The sequence below is a fragment of the Melospiza georgiana genome, chromosome Z, assembly GCF_028018845.1.
Source record: "Melospiza georgiana isolate bMelGeo1 chromosome Z, bMelGeo1.pri, whole genome shotgun sequence".
Classification (NCBI taxonomy): domain Eukaryota; kingdom Metazoa; phylum Chordata; class Aves; order Passeriformes; family Passerellidae; genus Melospiza; species Melospiza georgiana.
The window spans coordinates 49,075,082-49,094,948 of NC_080465.1; the positions used below are offsets into that span (position 1 = coordinate 49,075,082).

Consider the following 19,867-nt stretch of genomic DNA (forward strand, 5'->3'; position numbering starts at 1 on the left):
TTTGGTTCTCAATGCCATATAGCTATAGTCTGATGACAAATGACTTGTTATTTAGTCGAAGAATGAACTAAAACTTTCAGTGACAAACAAATGCTTGTTAGTATATTTATCAAGTCTTTCAATCAGCAATGTTTCTACTGTAAAGTTTCTATACAGGAAATTTTGGTGGACTTTGGGTAATGAACTCACAGGTATAAAAGCAAATAAAGATACCTGGATGATTCTGATGGCTTTTATTTTAGTTCTAACTGAAGGACACCTAGGTTGGCAAACCCTGCAAAGACTCTGCTATAAATGTTTGAGATCTGCTTTCATTTAATTGTTCATGTGACTAGAGATTTTCTTTACATTACAATGTTTATCTTGATTTGTAAAGAAAAAAATGGCTTAGTTGTGTTGATGTGTAAGGAATGAGGTTCTTGCTTGGGGGTGATCCATGCTTAAATGTGTGTCTAGTTTTACTTATATATATGTGTGTGTGAAATACCTTGTGTCTGTCGCTATTATGAGGTAAATTACATGCAATCAAAGTAAAGGGATGTTTACTGTCATAAATTGAAGTTTCTTCTGATAATAGTAAGTGGAGCTTATTAGATTTCCTGTCTAGGGAATAGTGTGGAATTCCCTTAAAATTTTTAGTGACTTTCCTTTTATGGGGCAAAGCTAAGAATACTAGTTTCCAGAGAAGTTGTCAGGTTAGTGAAAATAAAGCTTCAGAAACAATGTTGCTGTAGGCCATCTCTCCTCGCGTCTGAGTAAACATAAAGAGCCTGTGTTAAGTTTCTAGGTGTAAGAACAGCATGAAGTCTGCTTCTAGAAATCAGCTTGTGAACTAAATGCTTTATTTCACTAAGCCAATCTACCCGTTCCTGTAAAGATGCCTAAATGTGGCTAAAAATAATATAGCTTAGTAGAGAGTGGTCACTTGCTTTTGTAGTCTAGGACTGCTTTAAAACTGTAAGTTAAGAAAACCAGAACACATAGTGGCTTCATAACAATGGGGGCGTGTGAATGCTGTGTGAATGCTTCAGTATCTCTAAAGTGTATTCTAGAAATGTCAAAACTTGAGAACGAGTGGGCTCTGTTGCCATACAGAAATAAATATGGTCTTATAAAAGGTGCTTCAGCTTTTGGGAAATTGCAAGCTCCCTTGTAAAGTTTTGAAGAATTAATTAGTGCTTTTTCTATACTAGACAGCAGTTCTTGATATGGAAGCACTGTGCTTTGTAATTCCTGAGTGTATTTTAAGTCACTCTTGTGAATGAGACACATGGTTTTGTGGTGAGTTGTTTTGAACCTTGTCTGAACCTTAAGGGCCTGAAGATCAGTGCCCTTAAAAATTAGGTAAGTATGAAAACCATAATCAAATTCATAGGGTTATGTATTAAAACCTGAACCACACCGTTACACCCTATATTCTAACTGAACCTCCTACAGAGTTACCTGTGAAGTTTGTTTTTATATACAGTGTGAAAACCTAAAGCTGATGCATTTCTTAAACTAAACCTAAAGCTAATACATTTCTTAAACTTGTAATTAAATCAGCTTTTAACAGCCTTAGGTTTTTTTTTAGCAAACATTTGATTTTGTTTTAGCAGTCAGGAAAATGGAAACAATTTGCCCATTCTAAGGTGAGAAGATACAAACACTTCCAGTAAAATAAATGTGTGTATCTGAGATATTATGTTAGAGCAAATACAAATCTGACTTTGACATTGATCTAAAGTAAAGAGTAATGGTTTAAATTTAAAAATATATATCTTTCTCTTGTTACAGAAATTCTGTGCAGCATGTTTTCTAGGTGGAACTGGGTGGCCTGTGGCTTCTATCTGGTGTTGAATATTTGTTCTCCTGACGGTAAGAGTTCTGTGTCTCAAATACAAGAGGCTATGGAGCTAGTTACATCAAATGTTTGAAGCAGCTGCTAGCTTTTTGTCTAGATACTTGTTGGATAAGGACAGAAAGTAAGATGTGTTAGGATAGACACGCCTAGTCTTCTAACACTAGTTCACCATAGCACAGGTGCACGCTTACTCCACTTTTCCTATGCTAACTTTCTTAATAAAAAATACTTTTTTATCAAAAGAGTGACCTCAAGTACAACAACTTCCTCCTTCAAAAGATATAAACATGCAACCCTTGACTCTCCTCTCTGTCTTCTATGTCTATTTATTAATAGAGCTTTCCTAGCTTCATGAAGTGCTCTTGCAGAGCCTAAAGAACACGATGCTGTTTTTTGCCCTTAAATCTTCATGGTAGTCCACCAATGCATTTCAGTTTTATTATTGTCAGGTAACTATTTAACTTGCTGCTTAGACAGATGTAGTGTTTTTAAAATTGCACTAGTGATGTATCAGCAATATTGGTTAGGGGATGTTGTGTAGTTCTTAATAAATGTGAAATTTGTTTTCTTTTTAGCTTCAAGTGGACTTGTGCAGTCATGTGGTCACATCATCCCGGAGTCACCTGTCCTGGCCCTTGGTTCCAATTTCACAGCATTATGCATTCTGAATGAGAGTTGTCTTGACTTCGGCAATATCTATGCCAGTCAGATTATCTGGAAGATTAAAAATAGAGTGGTACCCAAAGAACAGTATCGTGAAATAAACAGAACAGTTTCCAGTGTCACATTCAATGACACTTCTACACTGGCTACTCCTCTGACATGCAACATTTTAGCAGATGGACAGATTGAACAGAACATTTATGGAATTACAGTTACAGTAGGCTGTGAGTTCCATTTTTTTTTACATTTTATTCTGATCTTAAGAAAATTGCTTCTGAGAAATGGGAAAATGCAAAAAAATAGAAAATGTGCATATCTTTAGGCACTTCATTTTTAATCCCTCAGTTCCTGGATAATTGAGTAGAAAATCATCAAATTACATGCCACCACAGCTGCTCAATATGAAGCAGCTCAATATGCTCAACTGAAGAAAGTTTTCAGAAAAGTAGAAAATACTCTGGAGTATTTCAGTGTTGAAATAGGAAAAATGAAGCAACAAAAAGCAGCAGATTTTACTTACAGAATAAAGTTGTGTATTTAAATGAAATAGGAAGTAGGAAATTAATTTTTCCTTACTTCTTGATTCTGTATCAGAGTTGGAGGAAATACTTTTAGGTGACATGTCCTGGTTTCATACTAGCATTTTGGTAATAATGTTTTCTTCATTAATGGACTGAGAAACATTTAGTTGATCTGTATCACTAAAGTTAACCTGAATTGTCTTAAGGATGGAACATATTATTTGGATTCCTTTACCTCTATACCAAAGAAATTACTTTTAACTAGTTATAAGCTTCATTTATTCTAGAATGATAGCACTTGCATGGTTCAGACCAAGTGCTTTTAGAAAGACTGACTTGAGAAAGTCACGTGAATAAATGCTACTTCTTAATTATTTGGTATCCTGCTAATAATAGGACAAGTGTTGTAGTGTCCTAAGTATCATATGATATGGCTGATTATCCATTATCATATGATATGGTTGTCTCCTAGTGATGGCAAAAGGTACTGCAGTTGTGAATGGTCTGCATGCAAAAGGCCTGCTTGAGTTCACAATTTAAAATTATATGCTTCTAGCATGACTTAAAAATGCTATCACAGGAAAGTAATGTTTTCCATTTCTATTTCTGAGGAGTAAATACTGTACTAGAAAAGATAAAATAAATATTTTAAAAAGGTAAAATATATGGAAAGGTGAGGACAGATAAATTATTCTAAGATTATAAATGTAATGACAGTGCAGATGACGTCCACATGTGTAATTCATGTTACAATTCTTGAGATGCATTTTTATTTAAAGCTATTTGATGCTATAAATTAAAGAAAACTAAATAGTGAGACTAGCAACAGATTTGAGAAGAATACAGTTATTCAGGAAGAAAGCAATAAGGTTCATAAGGTTGTTCTATTGAAACTTGCACTCTGCTTGAAAGCAAATAAAATTCTCTAAGTACATTATACTGTTGTAAATAGTGATATTATAGGAGATAGAAACAAATTTGTATGTTATAATTTGAGTTTGGGAGGGAAGGAAAATAGTTTTGCTGCATTCTGAATAAGTTCCTTACACACCACAGTGTGTGGATGAAGATCTCTTAAGCTTTCCTGCATGGGTTTGCAGCTCAAGCTTCTTCCATACCTCAGTTGGAGGAAAACAGACCTATGAAATTGCTTATAGAGCTCAGGTTACTAGCAAAGTCAGTATGTGCCAATTTAGTAGTGGTTATTAATTTTTCTTATGTGTGAATTAAAATATATTTAGATGAGAGATGGTTAATACAAGTTTTTCTGCCTCAGAATGACAAGTCTTTGTTGTTCCTTACTAGCAAATGCTTAATCCTTCCATAGCCTACTGTTTGTCAAAGCAGCTATTTAAGCTTCCTTGCTTTGATTGCAGGATGGTATCCAGCACTTTTTGCCACATCCTTTAGAGAAAAATTATTAGATACTTCTGATGTTCACAGAAATCACTCTAGTGGGACAGTTAAAAGGATTCCAGCTGGATTGAAATGCGTGTATAGATTAATTATTGCTAATTTTTTCTGTACAGTGCCTCCAGAGAAGCCTAAGAACTTAAGTTGCATTGTGCATCAGGAATCAAGATTCACATACGCTATGACTTGTACCTGGAACCCTGGCAGGCATACATTCCTGGATACTCAGTTCAGGTTAAGATACAGGTGGTAAGTAGCGCTCCATAGAATATCTGAATTACTCTGAAGAATATTTTTATGCTAAACCAACAGTCCTTGAAATTCCTGATTCTTTGGAGGAGTGCTTAAGGTTAAGTCCAGTTTTCTGAGGCATTGCTGTCTGTCTGGTATGAGGGGGAAGGGAAGAAGTTGGCATTCAAGAAATTCTAAGTCAGACATGAAGTTTTGTTGCTGAACTTGTTTTGGAGTGACAGTAATGTCATATTTTTCTATTCTTCAAATACATAATTAGTATGGCTTTAGTACAATGCATCTCATAAAACTCTAACACTTTTCTGAGTTGATAGTTCTATCCCATTCTAAACAAGCAGATGTTTCTGCTCATTGCAGGAGGATCAGACTATGTGACTTTTAAAGGTCCATTTCAATCCAAATCATTCTTTCATTCCAAGTAGAGAAACTAACATAAAATGACTGAGTTTTGTAAAGTTATTTATCTGCACTTCATAGGAACTGTGGACAAACACTATTCTGAGTTAATCCTAACATGAAAGCTTCAGCAAAGTATTTCTGCTGTGAAAGCAAATTAAGTTACTTTCCAAACTCTTTAGATGGCCTCTTGTAAAGCAGAGCTTTTTTGATGGCCTCTCAGTTTAAAATGGAGTGAACAGGATTGCTGCATTGGAGACAGGAATGATTGCAGACAGCTTTCCAGCTATCCCGTTCTGCTGAAGTGTTTTGCTAACAGGTGTAGTAGAAAGTATGCACAGATAGTTCTAGGCACATCAGGAAATGTGCAGAGCATTAACATTTTCTATCTAGTGTTAGTGTAGCAGAAGATGGTGAACAGAAATTATCTATTGCACCTCTAACACTGTACTCTTGAAAGGTATGTAGTAGCACTGACTACATTTTCTAATGCATTGTAGTTACTGGTCATACTGCTTTTGAGTGATTGTATCAGTTCTTGTTCTTTTCTTTTTTAAGCCAAGTCAGGTTTTTATACAAATTTATTGACAGTGCTCGAGCTTTTGAAGTGCTTGTGCTTTTGAAGATATGTGACTGGAAGTCAAGAGATGTTGTTTTAGTTTCAGTTCTGATGCAATCATGCATTTCTGGCTGAAAAAGCCATTCCCACTTTTTCTTCCCCTCCCTCTGCTTACAAAGTTAAGGCAGAGGGGAAACATACAAGATAAATCAATTGCTCACTCTGATTTACTTTAAAATATTCTCTAATGGAAACCAAACTTACTGCTTTGAATCTTGTTTTTTCTTTCTCTTTTATTTAGGCCAGAACAGATCTTTCCGGACTGTATACCAAAAGATGTTAATAATTCTTGCACCATTGATGATTCTCAGTTCTTTGTTAATACGGAGATCTGGGTGGAAGCAACAAATGCACTTGGGAAGGCTGTATCTGATCCTCTTGTTGTTGATCCCATTGACATTGGTAACTATATGCCCCTTAAAGCTTTGATAGAACATAACTGCTGCTTCTGTATATATTGCTGAACTGGTATGTTAGTGTTTCTTCACTATAAAAATTATCACTTCATAAGTGTTGTTGACTAGAGCTTGAAATGTGCTAGACGAGGGTAGACATGGTGAGAGATTTTTTCACAATTCAGATAGCAACTTCGTGTTTAGTAGTCTTGTTTAGAAGATAGTGTAAAGTAGCGGCCATTTCAGGTCCTGAAAGGCTTTAATAGTAGTCCTGCAATATCACGTGCAGCTTCTAAAGGCATGGTAAAGTACAGCTGTTGAGTTTAACTTTAACTTCTTCTCTTTTAGTTAAACCACTGCCTCCACAAAATGTATCAATCACCTCAGGATTACTACCTACTGTTCTGCAGCTTGTCTGGGAGAATTGGATTTCAGACGCTGTGATGACGCTGAAATTCAATATTCGCTACAGAATTGTTGGCGACACAAACTGGATGGAGGTAATACAGCCAATGTTCTTGCCATGATTCTGCTGTAATCCGTACGTCTGTCAAACTGGAGTTCCCCCTCTTCCACTTCGGATAATTCCGTTTCATTTCATTATGTCTTACAAGGAAGATGTCTTATCTGGCCTGTTTGTGGAGGCTGTAATCTAGGTAATTTTTGGCACAGTCTGAGTGTGGTGACCTTTTCATATCTTCATGGACTTTTCTGCTGTCCTTCCTGTCACAGTGCAGTATGTTTGTTTTTCATTTTATTTTGCACAATATGTAGAATATTAATGAATTTTCATCTTCCCATGCATGTGCAGAATGGGTGATCATTCAAAACTTGGGTAAATACTGTATCATACTGGAATGCTTTTTAGAACTCAGTCTACCTGCAGGTGGACTACAAAAGCTCCAGACAGGGCCACAGGCTGGGTCAGAGTGGCTGGAAAGCTGTCCAGTAGGAAAGAACCTGGCAGTGTTGGTGACAGCAGCTGAACATGAGCCAGGCTGTGCCCAGGTGGCCTACAAGTCCAATGGCATCTTGGCCTGGATCAGCAATGCTCTGGCCAGCAGGGCCAGTGATTTGTCTACCCTTATATGTCACTGGTGAAACTGCACCTAGAGTCCTGCCCTGTATACATGCCTCAAGTGTGAGGCAGTCAAGAACAGGAAAAGTGTAAGGAGTAAGCCTTACCTGTAATGTACTGTATGTTCCTGTCATCAAGAGCTGTGAGGGATTTTTCTTTATAAATCTATCTTTTATACATCAATCTGTCAACATATTTTTAATAGCTCCTCAGTTTTTCCTTCCTTTAAGCCTTTTCTCAGAGCAGTAGTACTCCAGCAGAGGCCCACATGTATTCTGAATTCTTTGAGTTCTTGGAAGAAAGACTGCTTTTGATTTTACCAAAATGCTCTATTTGGAGCAGGTAGCCTTGACACAGGTCCTTGTGACTAATTGGCTTTAGATGCAGAAACTATTTGTTAAGATCACCTGTATTGGTATTTTAAAAAACACTGGCCTGCATAATCTAGTTTGCAACTCCAGGATCATGTATATGTTGTCCTGATAGGACAGTAGGACAAGTTCTTCTAACTTGTCTTGCCCTTTTAACATACACACAAAACAAATGAAATAGTAGCTTTTAAGTCAGCTGAACTTGCTTAGCTGTGGTAAAATTGGACTATTTTGATAATTCTTTACCCTCAGGATTAACCTCTGAAGTGTTCTTAATCTGTAGTCATTCCTTGCAGGGGGTCCTCACTGTAAAAAGCCCTTAGTTGCAAGCGGATTAATGTGAGGAGTCAGTGTGTTACTTACTTGCATCTGTTCTCCACTCCACCCTGCTTCCCTACATACATACTAAGAATACTCTTCTGGCATTTGGTTGCTCACCTAAGATGAATAAAAGAGCTTATGAAAAGAATTTATTAACACAACTATAAGCTCCTCTAAAACTATTTTCAGTTTCACTCAAGAAGTACTGTTCTGGATCAGTGGAAGCAATGATCCTGGACTTTTAACTTGTAGTAATCAATTATTTTGCAATCAATAATCAAGCAGGTCACCTACCAAAGTTCTGAATTGTGAGGCAGGGTACTACAGATCAGTAAGCAGCAGAATTATGTGGAAAGGAAGGAGAGAGATGTAAGCTATTTATCAAATAAAAGATGAGATTGTCCTGAAGTAGCTGCCTAACTGTTCTAGTGTATGTGTCTTCTTACACCTGGTCAAGAGACACAACTCTGACTGAACCTTTACGAGACTGTTTGAGAATTGAAGTTTTTGGAATTGAGAGGGAAGGAAAGCTTGTTTTTTAATGTGTGTGGTGGGGAGCCTGCTTGGATGACAGCTGAAGGAGTGCAGAACTCAGCTTTACAGTATTTTGATCATTGCTTTTAAAATCTTTGTCACTTTTGCAGGTTCCTCCTGAAGATACAGCTTCCCCAAGAACTTCATTCAGTATTCAAGGTCTCAGACCCTACACAGAGTATGCCTTTTCCATTCGTTGCATGAAGGAAGATGGAGTAGGCTACTGGAGTGACTGGAGTGAAGAAAAGACTGGGATTACCAGTGAAGATCGTAAGTAGTGCATAAAAGTAGGTCACTGACTTCAAGTGCTCTGCAGTTTGGCAATGGCCACCTGAAATGGTGTATCCTTGCTTGACCTGCTTGCTTGTATAAGCAACAAAGCTCTCCTGAGTTACTTTCAACACTGACTTGACCCATGCATTCCAAGGAGCATAAGACTAGCTTCTTGTTAAGCTGGTGTAGAGGAACTCCCTGAAAACAGCTAGAACAGCAGCAGGGGAGAAGAGCCTTCTTCACAGGAAACTGTGTTCTCAAGGTCTTTTGGAAAAAATCTAGGCTTTATGCTTGGTTTTTTATTCTGAAGGTTGTTCTCTGTAACAGAAGTTACCCTGCCTAGAAAAGGTTGTCTTAGTAGACCAACTGCCTTAGTTTATGAACAACTTGATGTTAAGGAGGCTTGTAAAACTCATAGATGAACAATCATCAACAGTTAAGAAACAGAAGATCTTATCATAGGGTGCACAGATTTCTTCACAAAGTTAATAAAGCAATAATATAAAATAATGTGCATGTGGTTAGTGTAGCCTCTTATTCACTGAAGCATCCAAATAACACATCTTTTACATTTCAACAAAGTATTCATTTTGATTTCTTTTCCACTTCAGTAGCCTGCAAGGCTGGCTTTGTTTTTGGCTTATGCTGATTCTACCCCCTAGAAAGCCAGTGTTGTGTACTTAATACTCAGTAGGGAATCTATTCTTGCATCCAATTGCTATAAGTAATTTGTAATAGCTATTTAGCTTCAGTGTCAAGCTGATTGGTATTTTTCTGGTTTTTAAATGTGCTTTAGCTTTTCTTGCTTACACCTTCATAATCTTGTTTCTGTAATATCCTGTGTGTCCCAAGGCGTGTCTTTTCTGGGCAGTCTGTTCACTGCAGCATTTCATTGCACATCAAGTTAAACCAATACAAGTTCTGTTATTAAAACAGATTGGAAATCCTTTTTTTATCCTGATTGAGTTCATTTATCATCTTAGGTAAGGAATAAGAGGGATTATTGTAGTTTTTGTTTAAAACAAGTGGAATTTGTATCCATGTTTGCATTGCTTCAGTTCTGTTACTTTCACTTCAGCTACTTTCTCTGGGGCAGATTCTGTAAAATATGTCAATATACTCATCTCTGCTTTTCGACTCCTAATGATAGTATGACTGCATTTTCTGTTTCCTGTCTCAGGCTGAGCCATGATGATTTCAGGACTGCCTGCCTATTTAGATTGCATTGCTGTTCTGCTGTGGTGACTGGCTTTGCAAAAATACTGCTAATACTAAGTACCCATGTCTTACTTTAGCCTCAGAACAAAAGTTTTATAGTAGCAAATAAACATCAGACAGGTCATGTTAGAGTCATGATCTCTATTAGGCAAGATGTACAATTGCTTCTCTTTAATGTGAATCAAATTCGGATACTCAAATGAGTAGAAGAGCTCCCTTTGCCTCAATTCATACTTCTCCTGTCGTGATGTAAAGCATAAAAGATAAGATGCATGCTGTACACTTGGTACTGAGGGGTGTTTGAGGTTAAAAGCCAAAACTTCGTAATAGACTAAATGGTATGAAAGAATTCTGAGAAGAAATAGTCTTAAAAGATTGAAGATGTAATTAATTTTGAGATCAGCTTTCTCTTGGGGCTAAGATGCTCACAAAAGATTGGGCACTTTTTATCGCTTTTGCATTGGTTAGTTCATTTTACTTTGAAATGGAATTTGTTGTGGAAGTACCACTTTTTCATAGTAGAGATGCCAAAATGTACTGTAGTATTGTACAAATGTACTGCAGTTTTGTTATCCTTTTAGAATCAAGGAGTCTTACTGCCAGGAGAAATTTGTCTCCTTGTTTTAACTCTTGTGCACTTTCCTTTTTTCTGGTAACTTGATATTGAGGGGTAGGGACAGTGTTGGGTGCAGGCTGTAGCAAGGTTTGCAGGGTGCAGGTGTGCAGGGCTGTGCCTCTGGATGCAGGCTGCACGGTGTAGGTGTGATCATGCCTCACTCAGCATTGTCACCTTTAGTCTAATCTTGTAGATGCCCACCATTGTGATTCATACTTTTTTTTTATACTGTATATTTAAAGCAGAACTGGTGTCTTGCTCATCTTTTCAGGAAACTTTCCACTTAATATGCCAAGCATTATTTTCATTGAGAAAGCAAGAAATGCTTTTTAATATGCTTTTATTTTTTTTAAGAAAGCAAGCATATAATGATAATCAAAGCATGAATTCAAACAGATTGAATAAAAATTATTCTACTCTCAAGCATTGTTTTTTTCATTAGAGCCATCTAAAGGACCACCCATATGGAGGATCATTGATACATCTCAGTCACCAGCTTGCTGGACTGTGCATCTAATATGGAAGGTAAAGCGAATTGAAAAAATTGAGCATTCTTTTAAAAACATGCCTTTTTAAGTGGAAAAATCTACCCCATAGCCTTGAGAGATGACTGGGATAGCATAGGGTTTTTTGATATGAGAAGTGACTTTAGTATTCTTATGCTAATAGCTATGAAAAATTAAATGTACAGATGTAAAGGCTGTCATTTAACTGACACACATCTGTGACCTAAAATACCCAGAATATACTCATATTCCTCATTTGTTGACCTTCTGTGGATTTGGAACTGCCACTTGAACAAAGCATAGCTTCATGTCGTGTCTTCTGCTGTAACCTAAAATGTGGCAACACTGTCTGGACAATGATACCCCAGCTGCAAAATCCATTAAGCCTTGAGGTACTGCAGAGGCCAAGGTTATTAAAAACAGCACGGTGCATTTGTGTGCAGTAAGGCTGCTGTGTCCAGCTGGATGACTAGTCCAGCTGAGAAGGGAAAGGTAATTATGGTCACTCCCCAAACCCTGCTTTCTTTTGGTCCGTAAACTGTGTCATGTTTGTCATATTAACACAACCAAAGGTGAGATTTCTTTTATGTCATTGTGTTGTAAAGTCATGTAAAACAGAAGTTTTGTCAACAACTGCTGCAATTCTTACAGAATAGCTTTTATTAAATCACTAGGTATGAGCAAAGAAAAAAAGTATTTAAACAAGAAATGGACTTTGGAAGGGACTGCTTTATAGAAATACGCACAGGTTATTTGTGTTTTCCTTAAATGTGCAGGTATTCCATAGGGAACTTGCCTTGTTCTCATATTTTTTAATTGTACCATAAGGACAGTAAGGGTTACATCACATTTGTTCAGTATCAGCTTAGTCAAAGATGTGTTTCTGACAGGCACTGAAGCCATACGAAGCCAATGGAGTAATCTTGCAATATGAATTGACTGTCAGAGATAAATCATCCCTTTCCAGTCCAGTGAAGAAATACAATGTTACAAGCACCAACTATACCTTACAGCTGCGGGAAGGAACCTACGAAGTGACTCTGATTGCCCGTAACAGTGTTGGGCCATCTCCTCCTTCAGTTTTACTTATCCCAGCAAGTAATTCAAAAGGTGAGTGTCCTAGTAATGTTTCTGTCAGGTAAATCTGCACAGCCCTTTTTATAAGAAATCTTCAGTGTTGTAAAATAATACCTTTTACATGGGCACATAAAGTATTACTGAATTATCAGTACAGTCTCATGCCTTTTGTATATACTGCCATTATGTGCCAGGGAACGTGTGGATTTGTGTATTCACAGTGTCATTTGAAGCTGTGTGTGTTGTTCTGCTGGTTTTTGATTCTTAGAGCTTCTGTGTACTATATTCCTTGTTGTTTCTTTTCTTAGCATACCAGGCATTTTTGTGTCTTTCTTAAAAAAAAGTAATCAAAGGGTTGGTATATGCTTACATATATACCATTCTGCCGTTGTTCCTCCTTTAATTTTCTGGTGTCCCTCCCACTCCTTTCCTTGTTTGTCCCAGTCTTCTCCTACATTTTCAGTATCTTACCTGGTTGTTTTGTCATCTGCTTCCACTATTTCTGTACTGCTCATGTTCTTTTTTATGTTTTGTTCATTACTCACTATAGTAAGGACAGGCTGGTTTATCCTTCTTTCCAGCCTTTGCTTAGACAATCCCAACACTACCAGGACAGGAAGCAAAAAAATAGGTATATGGATAGGTGCAGGTAAACTACCAAGGGAGAGCAACTGGTTCTAAAGCTATTAGATGAATTAGTGAAGAGTATAAATTCACACAAAGTAGTTTTGCAGCCATGAGGAAGTACTTAGTAAGGTATAGATATGTGGTATATAAGCATATAATATGTATAATAAGCTAAGATGGGAGGCACACACAAGTATCTGGGGCCAACTCCTGGCCCTGCATGGGTCACCCCAAGAGGGCACTGTGTACCTGAGGGCATTGTCCTACTGTGTACTGTCACTACTTGAACTCTTTCAGACTTGGTGCTGTGACCACTTCCTTGGGGAGCCTGTTCCAGTGCCCAGCCACCCTCTGAGTGAAGAAACTCATCTAGCCTAAACCTCCCCTGACACAACTTCAGGCCATTCCTCAGAACCTGTTACTGGGCACTCATAGTAGAAATCAGGGCCTGCCCCTCCTCTTCCCCTCTCAAGGAGGTTGTAACTGCAGTGGTGTCTCCCCTCAGTCACCGCCAGGCTGAACAGACCAGGTGACCTCAGCTGCTCCTCCTATGGTTTCCCCTCAAGGCCCTTCACCATCTCTGTTGCCCTCCTTTGAATGCTCTCTAATAGTTTAGTGACTTGATTATATTGTGGCACCCAGGAGTGCCGCCAGCCCTGGAGGTGAGGCTGCCCCAGTGCAGAGCCGAGCAGGACAATCCCCTCCCTTGCCCGGCTGCTGATGCTGTCCCTGATGCCCCCAGGACACGCTTGGCCCTCCTGGCTGCCAGGGCACTGCTGGCTCATGTTCAGCTTGCCATGGACCAGAGCCCCAGGGCCCTTTCCATGGCACTGCTGCCCAGCCTCTCGTTCCCCAGCCTGTCTGTACATCCAGGGCTGCCCCATGCCAGGTGCAGAATTTGGCACCAGCCCTTGTTGAACTTCAGATGGTTGGTGATTGCCTGGCCCTCTGATTTGTCAGGGTCTCTCTGCAGGGCCCCCCACCTTTGAGGGAGTCAGCTGTCCCTCCCAGATTTGTATCATCTGGGAACTTGCTTAGTGTCCCTTGCAGTCCTGAGTCAATATCAGACCACAGGGCTGATGATGGAGCCCTGGGACCACCCCAGTGAAGTCCCTGGAACAGGTCCCAGGTCCCCAGTCTGATGTCACTGCCTTCCCTGTAACCCTTTGTGCCTGACCCATGAGCCAGTTGCTGCCCCATCACAGGATGTGTTTATCCAGCTCTAGGCTGGAGATTATATGTACTATTTACTTCTGTATATGCACACTCTACATAAAGTATAAGTACTTAAAAAGGTATTAAGTGTAACTGTTTGATATACTTGTAAATTCCCATTCTAAGTCTGATTTCTCTCTTGAAATAAAGCATTTTTTCAGAAGAAAGAAGTTGAGTCTAACTTCCAGTTTTTAAATAGCCTGATACTGCTTTTGGATCTCTCATACAAAGATCCATGTGTAAATCTCCAAATTTCAGAAAATGGCATCTACGTTTACTTTAGTTCTGTCAAATTGCTACCATTACCCAAAAGTATCAACCAGAACAACTCCTATCATGAAAGAACTGTCAATATTGATCGCTTTTTTCTTTCATTACAGCTCCCGTGAAGAATCTTAGAACATTACCTAAACATGACAAGTTGTGGGTAGGGTGGACTGCTCCTAACAATTATGTTCTTAAATATGTGATCGAATGGTGTCTGATGTCCAGCAGCTCAGACTGCATGATAGAATGGCAGATTGTACTAGGAGATGTTCAAGGAATTGACTTAAAAGGTATTTAGCTCATAAATCTACATATAGTTTGTAGAACACTCTAAAAACTGTTTAGTGGTCGGAAGATGAGAAACATTCTCAGTAATTAGAATTTTATGGTAGAACAGGGTTAGTGCTGAGGGTTTCAGTTAGTTTACTGGGAGTGGAGGGAAGTATTTATATGTTTTTGTCAAATACACAAATCTATCTGATATTGAATTTTGAAATTTATATAATGTAAGAAGGGGTTTATCTCGATTTTGGTTATAGTATTGTCATTCTTGGAAACCATTAAAATAGTGAAAAGGCCAAGTTCTTTCAAAATCAGTCCAATTCTTTGGTTACTCAATTCAAACAGTGAAACTTGATCAGCTGTATTCTTTTGAGATTATGGTCAGTATCTAAAATCAGTAATCTAGGGACTTAATGCTACACATAACTACAGGCTTTCTATTTAAAATAATGTTTAAAAAAACCTGACTCGTCTAAATTCTACTTTTTATATTTTACATTTGAATGTGAACCATTATATTGTTAATTAATATTTTGAAGCAGTGTTTTTCCTTTAGTTAATATTTTGAAGAAGTGTATCAATGAGCGCTAGAAAATACTCAGCTGCACTAGGCACTAGTCCTAGTTAGACAGTGCTCCTTTGAGAGGCCTGTGTTTGAAGTAAATGGGAAGGATAGTGAGCAGTTTGACTGTCTGTGAAACACCAACTTTTAAATTCCTTTTATTAGGTATATATTTCTTCTTTATTCCTTTTATTAGGTATAAAGCCTTTCAAGTGTTACTTGATAACTGTGTACCCTCTGTATGCTGATGGTCAGGGAAGTGGACAGTCTGTGAAGGCTTATCTTAAGCAAGATCGTAAGTATAAAATTATCACCTTGAAGCACATACACTGACCCTTTTTGACAAAAAAATGAAGAAACCTTTGCTTTAATGTGGACTGTGTAATGAAAAATGGTTTAGTGCTTGAGGGTCAGGTGACATCTCTGATCTTTTCCCATCTATTATCATCCATTCTGCTCCTTTGCAGTGTTTGGGAACTAGACCAATAGCTGACTATGACTGGCTCTGTGTTTTTCCAACCTTTATATAATAGTTAATTAGACATGAATTTGTTCTTTTAGTGATATATTTATTTTATAGAGATTATATTTTTAATTTATTTATTATATATAATAGTGATATTTATATGCTGATTTATTTTAAATTTCAAGTGTAAAATCAAGACTTCATTTGAAGGTTTCTTGCAACGTGCTGATTTTTCTTTTCGTATGTGTTTCTGAATTTTTTTTTTTTAAGCATCTTTGTAGTTTTTATGTTATTTGAAAACAGTGCTTTCCGGATGAATCAGTCAAACTATTCCATTGAAGTTTTTATCCTGTTACAGTTCAGTGCTTGTTAATATGTTGCTTCTGTGAATGCAAGATTGCCAAGCAGAAACTGATCTTCTTCTCCCATTACAGGTCCTTCAAAAGGACCTACCGTTCAGACAAAAAAAGTTGGAAAAGCTGAAGCTGTTTTGACATGGAACCATCTCACAGTTGAGGAACAAAATGGATTTATCCGAAATTATACCATACTTTACAAAACTATTGATGGAAATGAAACAGGTACTAGAAAACAGAAGTGTTTTGGGGCACTGAAGTTTTTCATGTTTCCTTCCTAATATTTGTTCCTGAAAAAATACACAGAATCAGTTATAGCTGACAGTCTGTTCTGAGAATGTAAAGCCGGTGTCTGAGCCATAATTCTCCTCCTTACAAAACAGAAAGTCCCTAGTAAAGAATTCAGAGCATTCAGTCTATATATAGCAGGGTACTGAGTTAGTTTCTCAGAGCTAATTTGTGAATATTGTGCTCCCATATTGCATCTAAATACAGAATGAAATGGTGGTATATCAAGATGATGGCAGACTATCAAAAGGAGTTGACTGCATTTAACTATGGTAAAACCTTAAGAAAAGGAAGTTGGAAGGAGTTTTTTTAACCCTTCTGGAGCTGTAGACCAATATATAATTATGTAAATGATCTTGTTTGAAGTGCATCTTAGTTTTCAGTAGTGTATATGACCTGCAGGCATACTACAGGCATCTGGCACTATCAAAACTTTAATTTTTAGATTTGCTCAAATTGGAAGGGCCAGGTACTTATTGCATACCTATGTCTTACTATTCCTTACCTTGGTTTTTTTCTAGTCAGTACTAGCAGTTCCTCATTAGCACTATGTATTTGGCTTACTAGGCAGACTTTAAGCCTCAATTATACTACTAGTTTAGTTTGTAGATGCATTCTGGGGGAAGAAATTTCAGAGGAAATGAAATATAGAAAGAGAATAAATTCAGACACCTAAACAGAAACAAATGAATCTCAGCATTTCTTGTACAAGTTTGTAGTCTTTGATTGTTCCGTTTTCCATCTGCTACATGTTCTGTTAAAACCATCTTTCACGTCTGCAGTCTTGATGCTGTAATGTTGCTGTTTTTGTGGAGATGCAATTTGTTTGTAGTTTATAGAAAACTACAATTTCTTCTTCTCTTTAGTTGTGACAGTGGATCCTTCCAAGACAGAGTACACCCTCTCCTCTCTGACCAGTGACACGCTGTATACTGTGCGGATGATGGCATCCACAGATAATGGAAGCAGGACCGGTCCTGATTTCACATTTACTACACAAAAATTTGGTAAGGCAGAGTGGCACAATTGGTAGAAGTAGGAATTAATGTTGCAGCAGTACAGCAGGGCTCTGTGAAAGATGTGTTAGAAGGGGAAGGTGATTTTACTTTAGAGTTTCAGTTAGAGTCAACTTGCAATGTTCGTAATACCTGGGTGGTTTGTCTAGTGCTCTTTCACTAAGAGGTAGTTTAGTCAGGATTTTTCTGAATATATAGAGAACAAGATATGCTCTGCAAATCTCATGAATTGCACTTTTTATGTTATTAAGCATGCTGTTTTGGGTGTGTTTTATGTATAGTCAGGTTATAATGTTTTGCCCTGACCTTTAAGGAGTCATTAGGATTTATCCAGTGCCCTTGTCTCTTTTGGTGTCTAATGGCATCTACCCCTAGTAAGAGTCTTTGTTTTAATCCTGATAAGGTGTACTGAAGAAGCTGTAGAGATGTGTGCTTGTATCTTAATCTGCTGATGTAGGTACCAGTCAGTATTCTCAGAGCGCTTTCATGTTCTTTCATATCACTGTGAAAGTTTCCTGCAGGTCTTTACAGAGACTCATTTTGAATAGTTAAATTTATTGTATGTTCAGCTTTAGAGTGCTTCTTATATGTAAGGGTAACAGCAACATTACTAACTGAATTTAGTTGTGGAAGACACTTAAATTTAGTGGAGGTTTTTTTTTCCTGTGTGTTGCTCTTCCCTAAGCATTCCCCAAGGTTTACTTAAGAATGTGTATTACATTAGAAGGAATACATAACAATAATGCAAACTTTGGTGTTTGCAGGCAGAGGAGAGCTTCATGTACAGACTAAACTGATGGATGAGTAGTGATGTTGTTTACTTATTTGACCATTACTGTGTTATGAGAGCCATGGGGCACTGAAATACCTTGGCAGCAGATGAATTGGCAATGTTACTGTCATACCTGCCCAGCTACTAAATTATTTGTTCTGTCAGGGTTACAGCTTCTAGTTCAGCCCAGGTTTTTTGTTGATGCAAGGCACTAGATTGTCAGGGCAGATCTTTTCATGTTTCCACCAGAAGACACTTTCCATATGGTGAAAAAGTTCTTCTGAATGTGAAGCTTTAAGACTGAGCATTGACATATTTCAGTTTCAGGTCCTCCCTAATCTTTTGGAAATATGTACTGCTATTGAGTTCTATAAATGCCAAAGTGGGCTGTAATTGCTTCTTTTTGCCTCCTTCAGGAAAAGGAGAAATTGAAGCCATAGTTGTACCTGTGTGTCTAGCGTTCCTGTTGATTGTGCTCCTGGGAGTTTTGTTTTGCTTCAACAAACGTGACCTGTAAGTACAAATGAACTCTTCCTCTTATATTTCTGAACATAACAGAAATGGCAGTGATTTATACCAACTCAGTTAAGTACTCTTCAGGTAGATCAGAAAAAAAGTTAAAACATGCATATATTGATTGGTGTTAAAAACTTCTGTGTTTTCCATGGGAAAATCAGGGCCTCTTCTGATACTAATTTTTTACTGTTAATTACACACATACTAAATGTTCTATGATTTCATAGTGCAAGAAATTAATGCTTTTCTTGCTGGATATAGCTAGGATTAGCTTTGTTAGATTTTGATCAGGATAAACTGTTTCTTAGTCATCCTGTGAATGGAGCTATGGTCCCTAGGTGTGAAGATTTGGAAAGATCTTCCTTGTATTTGAGCTATTTAATTACAGCATTAACGAACGTGAAGCTTTATGACAAAAAAAAAATTTAGGCAGACATCATGATCTGCAGTAACTGGGCCTGTTTACAGACTTCTGGGAAGCAACATCCCTCCTCCTGCTCCCCCAACCCAGAGCTCTTGTCTGTGTCTTTAACCAAGATGTCATTGCTGCAGTGTTTCCCCTGCAAGGTGTAGCACCTCTCCTATGTCCCCTGCCAAGTTTCCTTTCTTTCTAATTAAAGACAGCATTTTATGCCCTTTTCCTTTTGACCTCTGTGCAGCTCCTAAAATTAGTTCTTAATGGGTGTCAGTTGAAAAGCCCATCTTGAATTGTTCTTCAGAGTTCTCCTCCTCAACAGAGGATCTGTTGTTGGATCTGTTTATAAAGAGCAGGATAGGTGGGTCAATTTCAAAGCTGATTTGCTTGGGGGTGATGTATCAACAGAAGCTTCTGGTTCTAAGTAACAGTACATTCTTAAGAGTTACAAAGTAAGTTTTCTTCCTTTTTTTTTATTTGTGAAGTTAGCTTAGTTTTTGACCTTTGGTATTCGTCGTTGTAGTACAAGAAGTAGGATTGAATTTTCATAATGGCATGCATCATAAACTAACTAAGTAATAGCTCTGTACATTCTAGAGTGCTATAAATTTTAAAATCTCTCACTGTTACCATTAGTTGTTTTGTGTTACATTGATAGCCACATCTAATGTGTGGAGGAGTTAAGTGCAGTGCTGTGCTTTGCTAAGTAGTACAGCCTCATACAAAGATGAAAAGTAACCCAGACAGCATTCTTATTTCGAATACAACATTTCTATGTAAGGGAGTGGTGTTCTGGATTCTGCTGTGGTTGCTATGAACAGAGAATTTGGGGAGTGCATCTTATGACTTTATTCCATTTTTAATCCTTTATAGAATTAAAAAACATATCTGGCCTATTGTACCTGACCCATCCAAGAGTAACATTGCTCAGTGGTCTCCTCAAGTTCCAGCCAAGGTAATACTCACTTTTCTGCATCCTGTATCTTCCT

General features: G+C 37.8%; 1 protein-coding gene across 1 annotated transcript in view; it reads left to right on the plus strand.

Annotated features, from left to right (window-relative positions):
- Positions 1–19,867, plus strand: part of IL6ST (interleukin 6 cytokine family signal transducer) — a 32,646-nt gene that overhangs the window by 5,338 nt on the left and 7,441 nt on the right. The window contains exons 2-15 of the mRNA XM_058043666.1: positions 1,777–1,857; positions 2,419–2,730; positions 4,557–4,689; positions 5,949–6,109; positions 6,451–6,602; positions 8,517–8,676; positions 10,956–11,038; positions 11,910–12,129; positions 14,319–14,495; positions 15,246–15,344; positions 15,950–16,096; positions 17,026–17,166; positions 18,364–18,460; positions 19,752–19,833. Of these exons, the coding sequence (XP_057899649.1) occupies positions 1,791–1,857; positions 2,419–2,730; positions 4,557–4,689; positions 5,949–6,109; positions 6,451–6,602; positions 8,517–8,676; positions 10,956–11,038; positions 11,910–12,129; positions 14,319–14,495; positions 15,246–15,344; positions 15,950–16,096; positions 17,026–17,166; positions 18,364–18,460; positions 19,752–19,833 (2,031 nt within the window). The 5' untranslated portion in view covers positions 1,777–1,790. The remainder of the gene's footprint in view (positions 1–1,776; positions 1,858–2,418; positions 2,731–4,556; positions 4,690–5,948; positions 6,110–6,450; positions 6,603–8,516; positions 8,677–10,955; positions 11,039–11,909; positions 12,130–14,318; positions 14,496–15,245; positions 15,345–15,949; positions 16,097–17,025; positions 17,167–18,363; positions 18,461–19,751; positions 19,834–19,867) is intronic.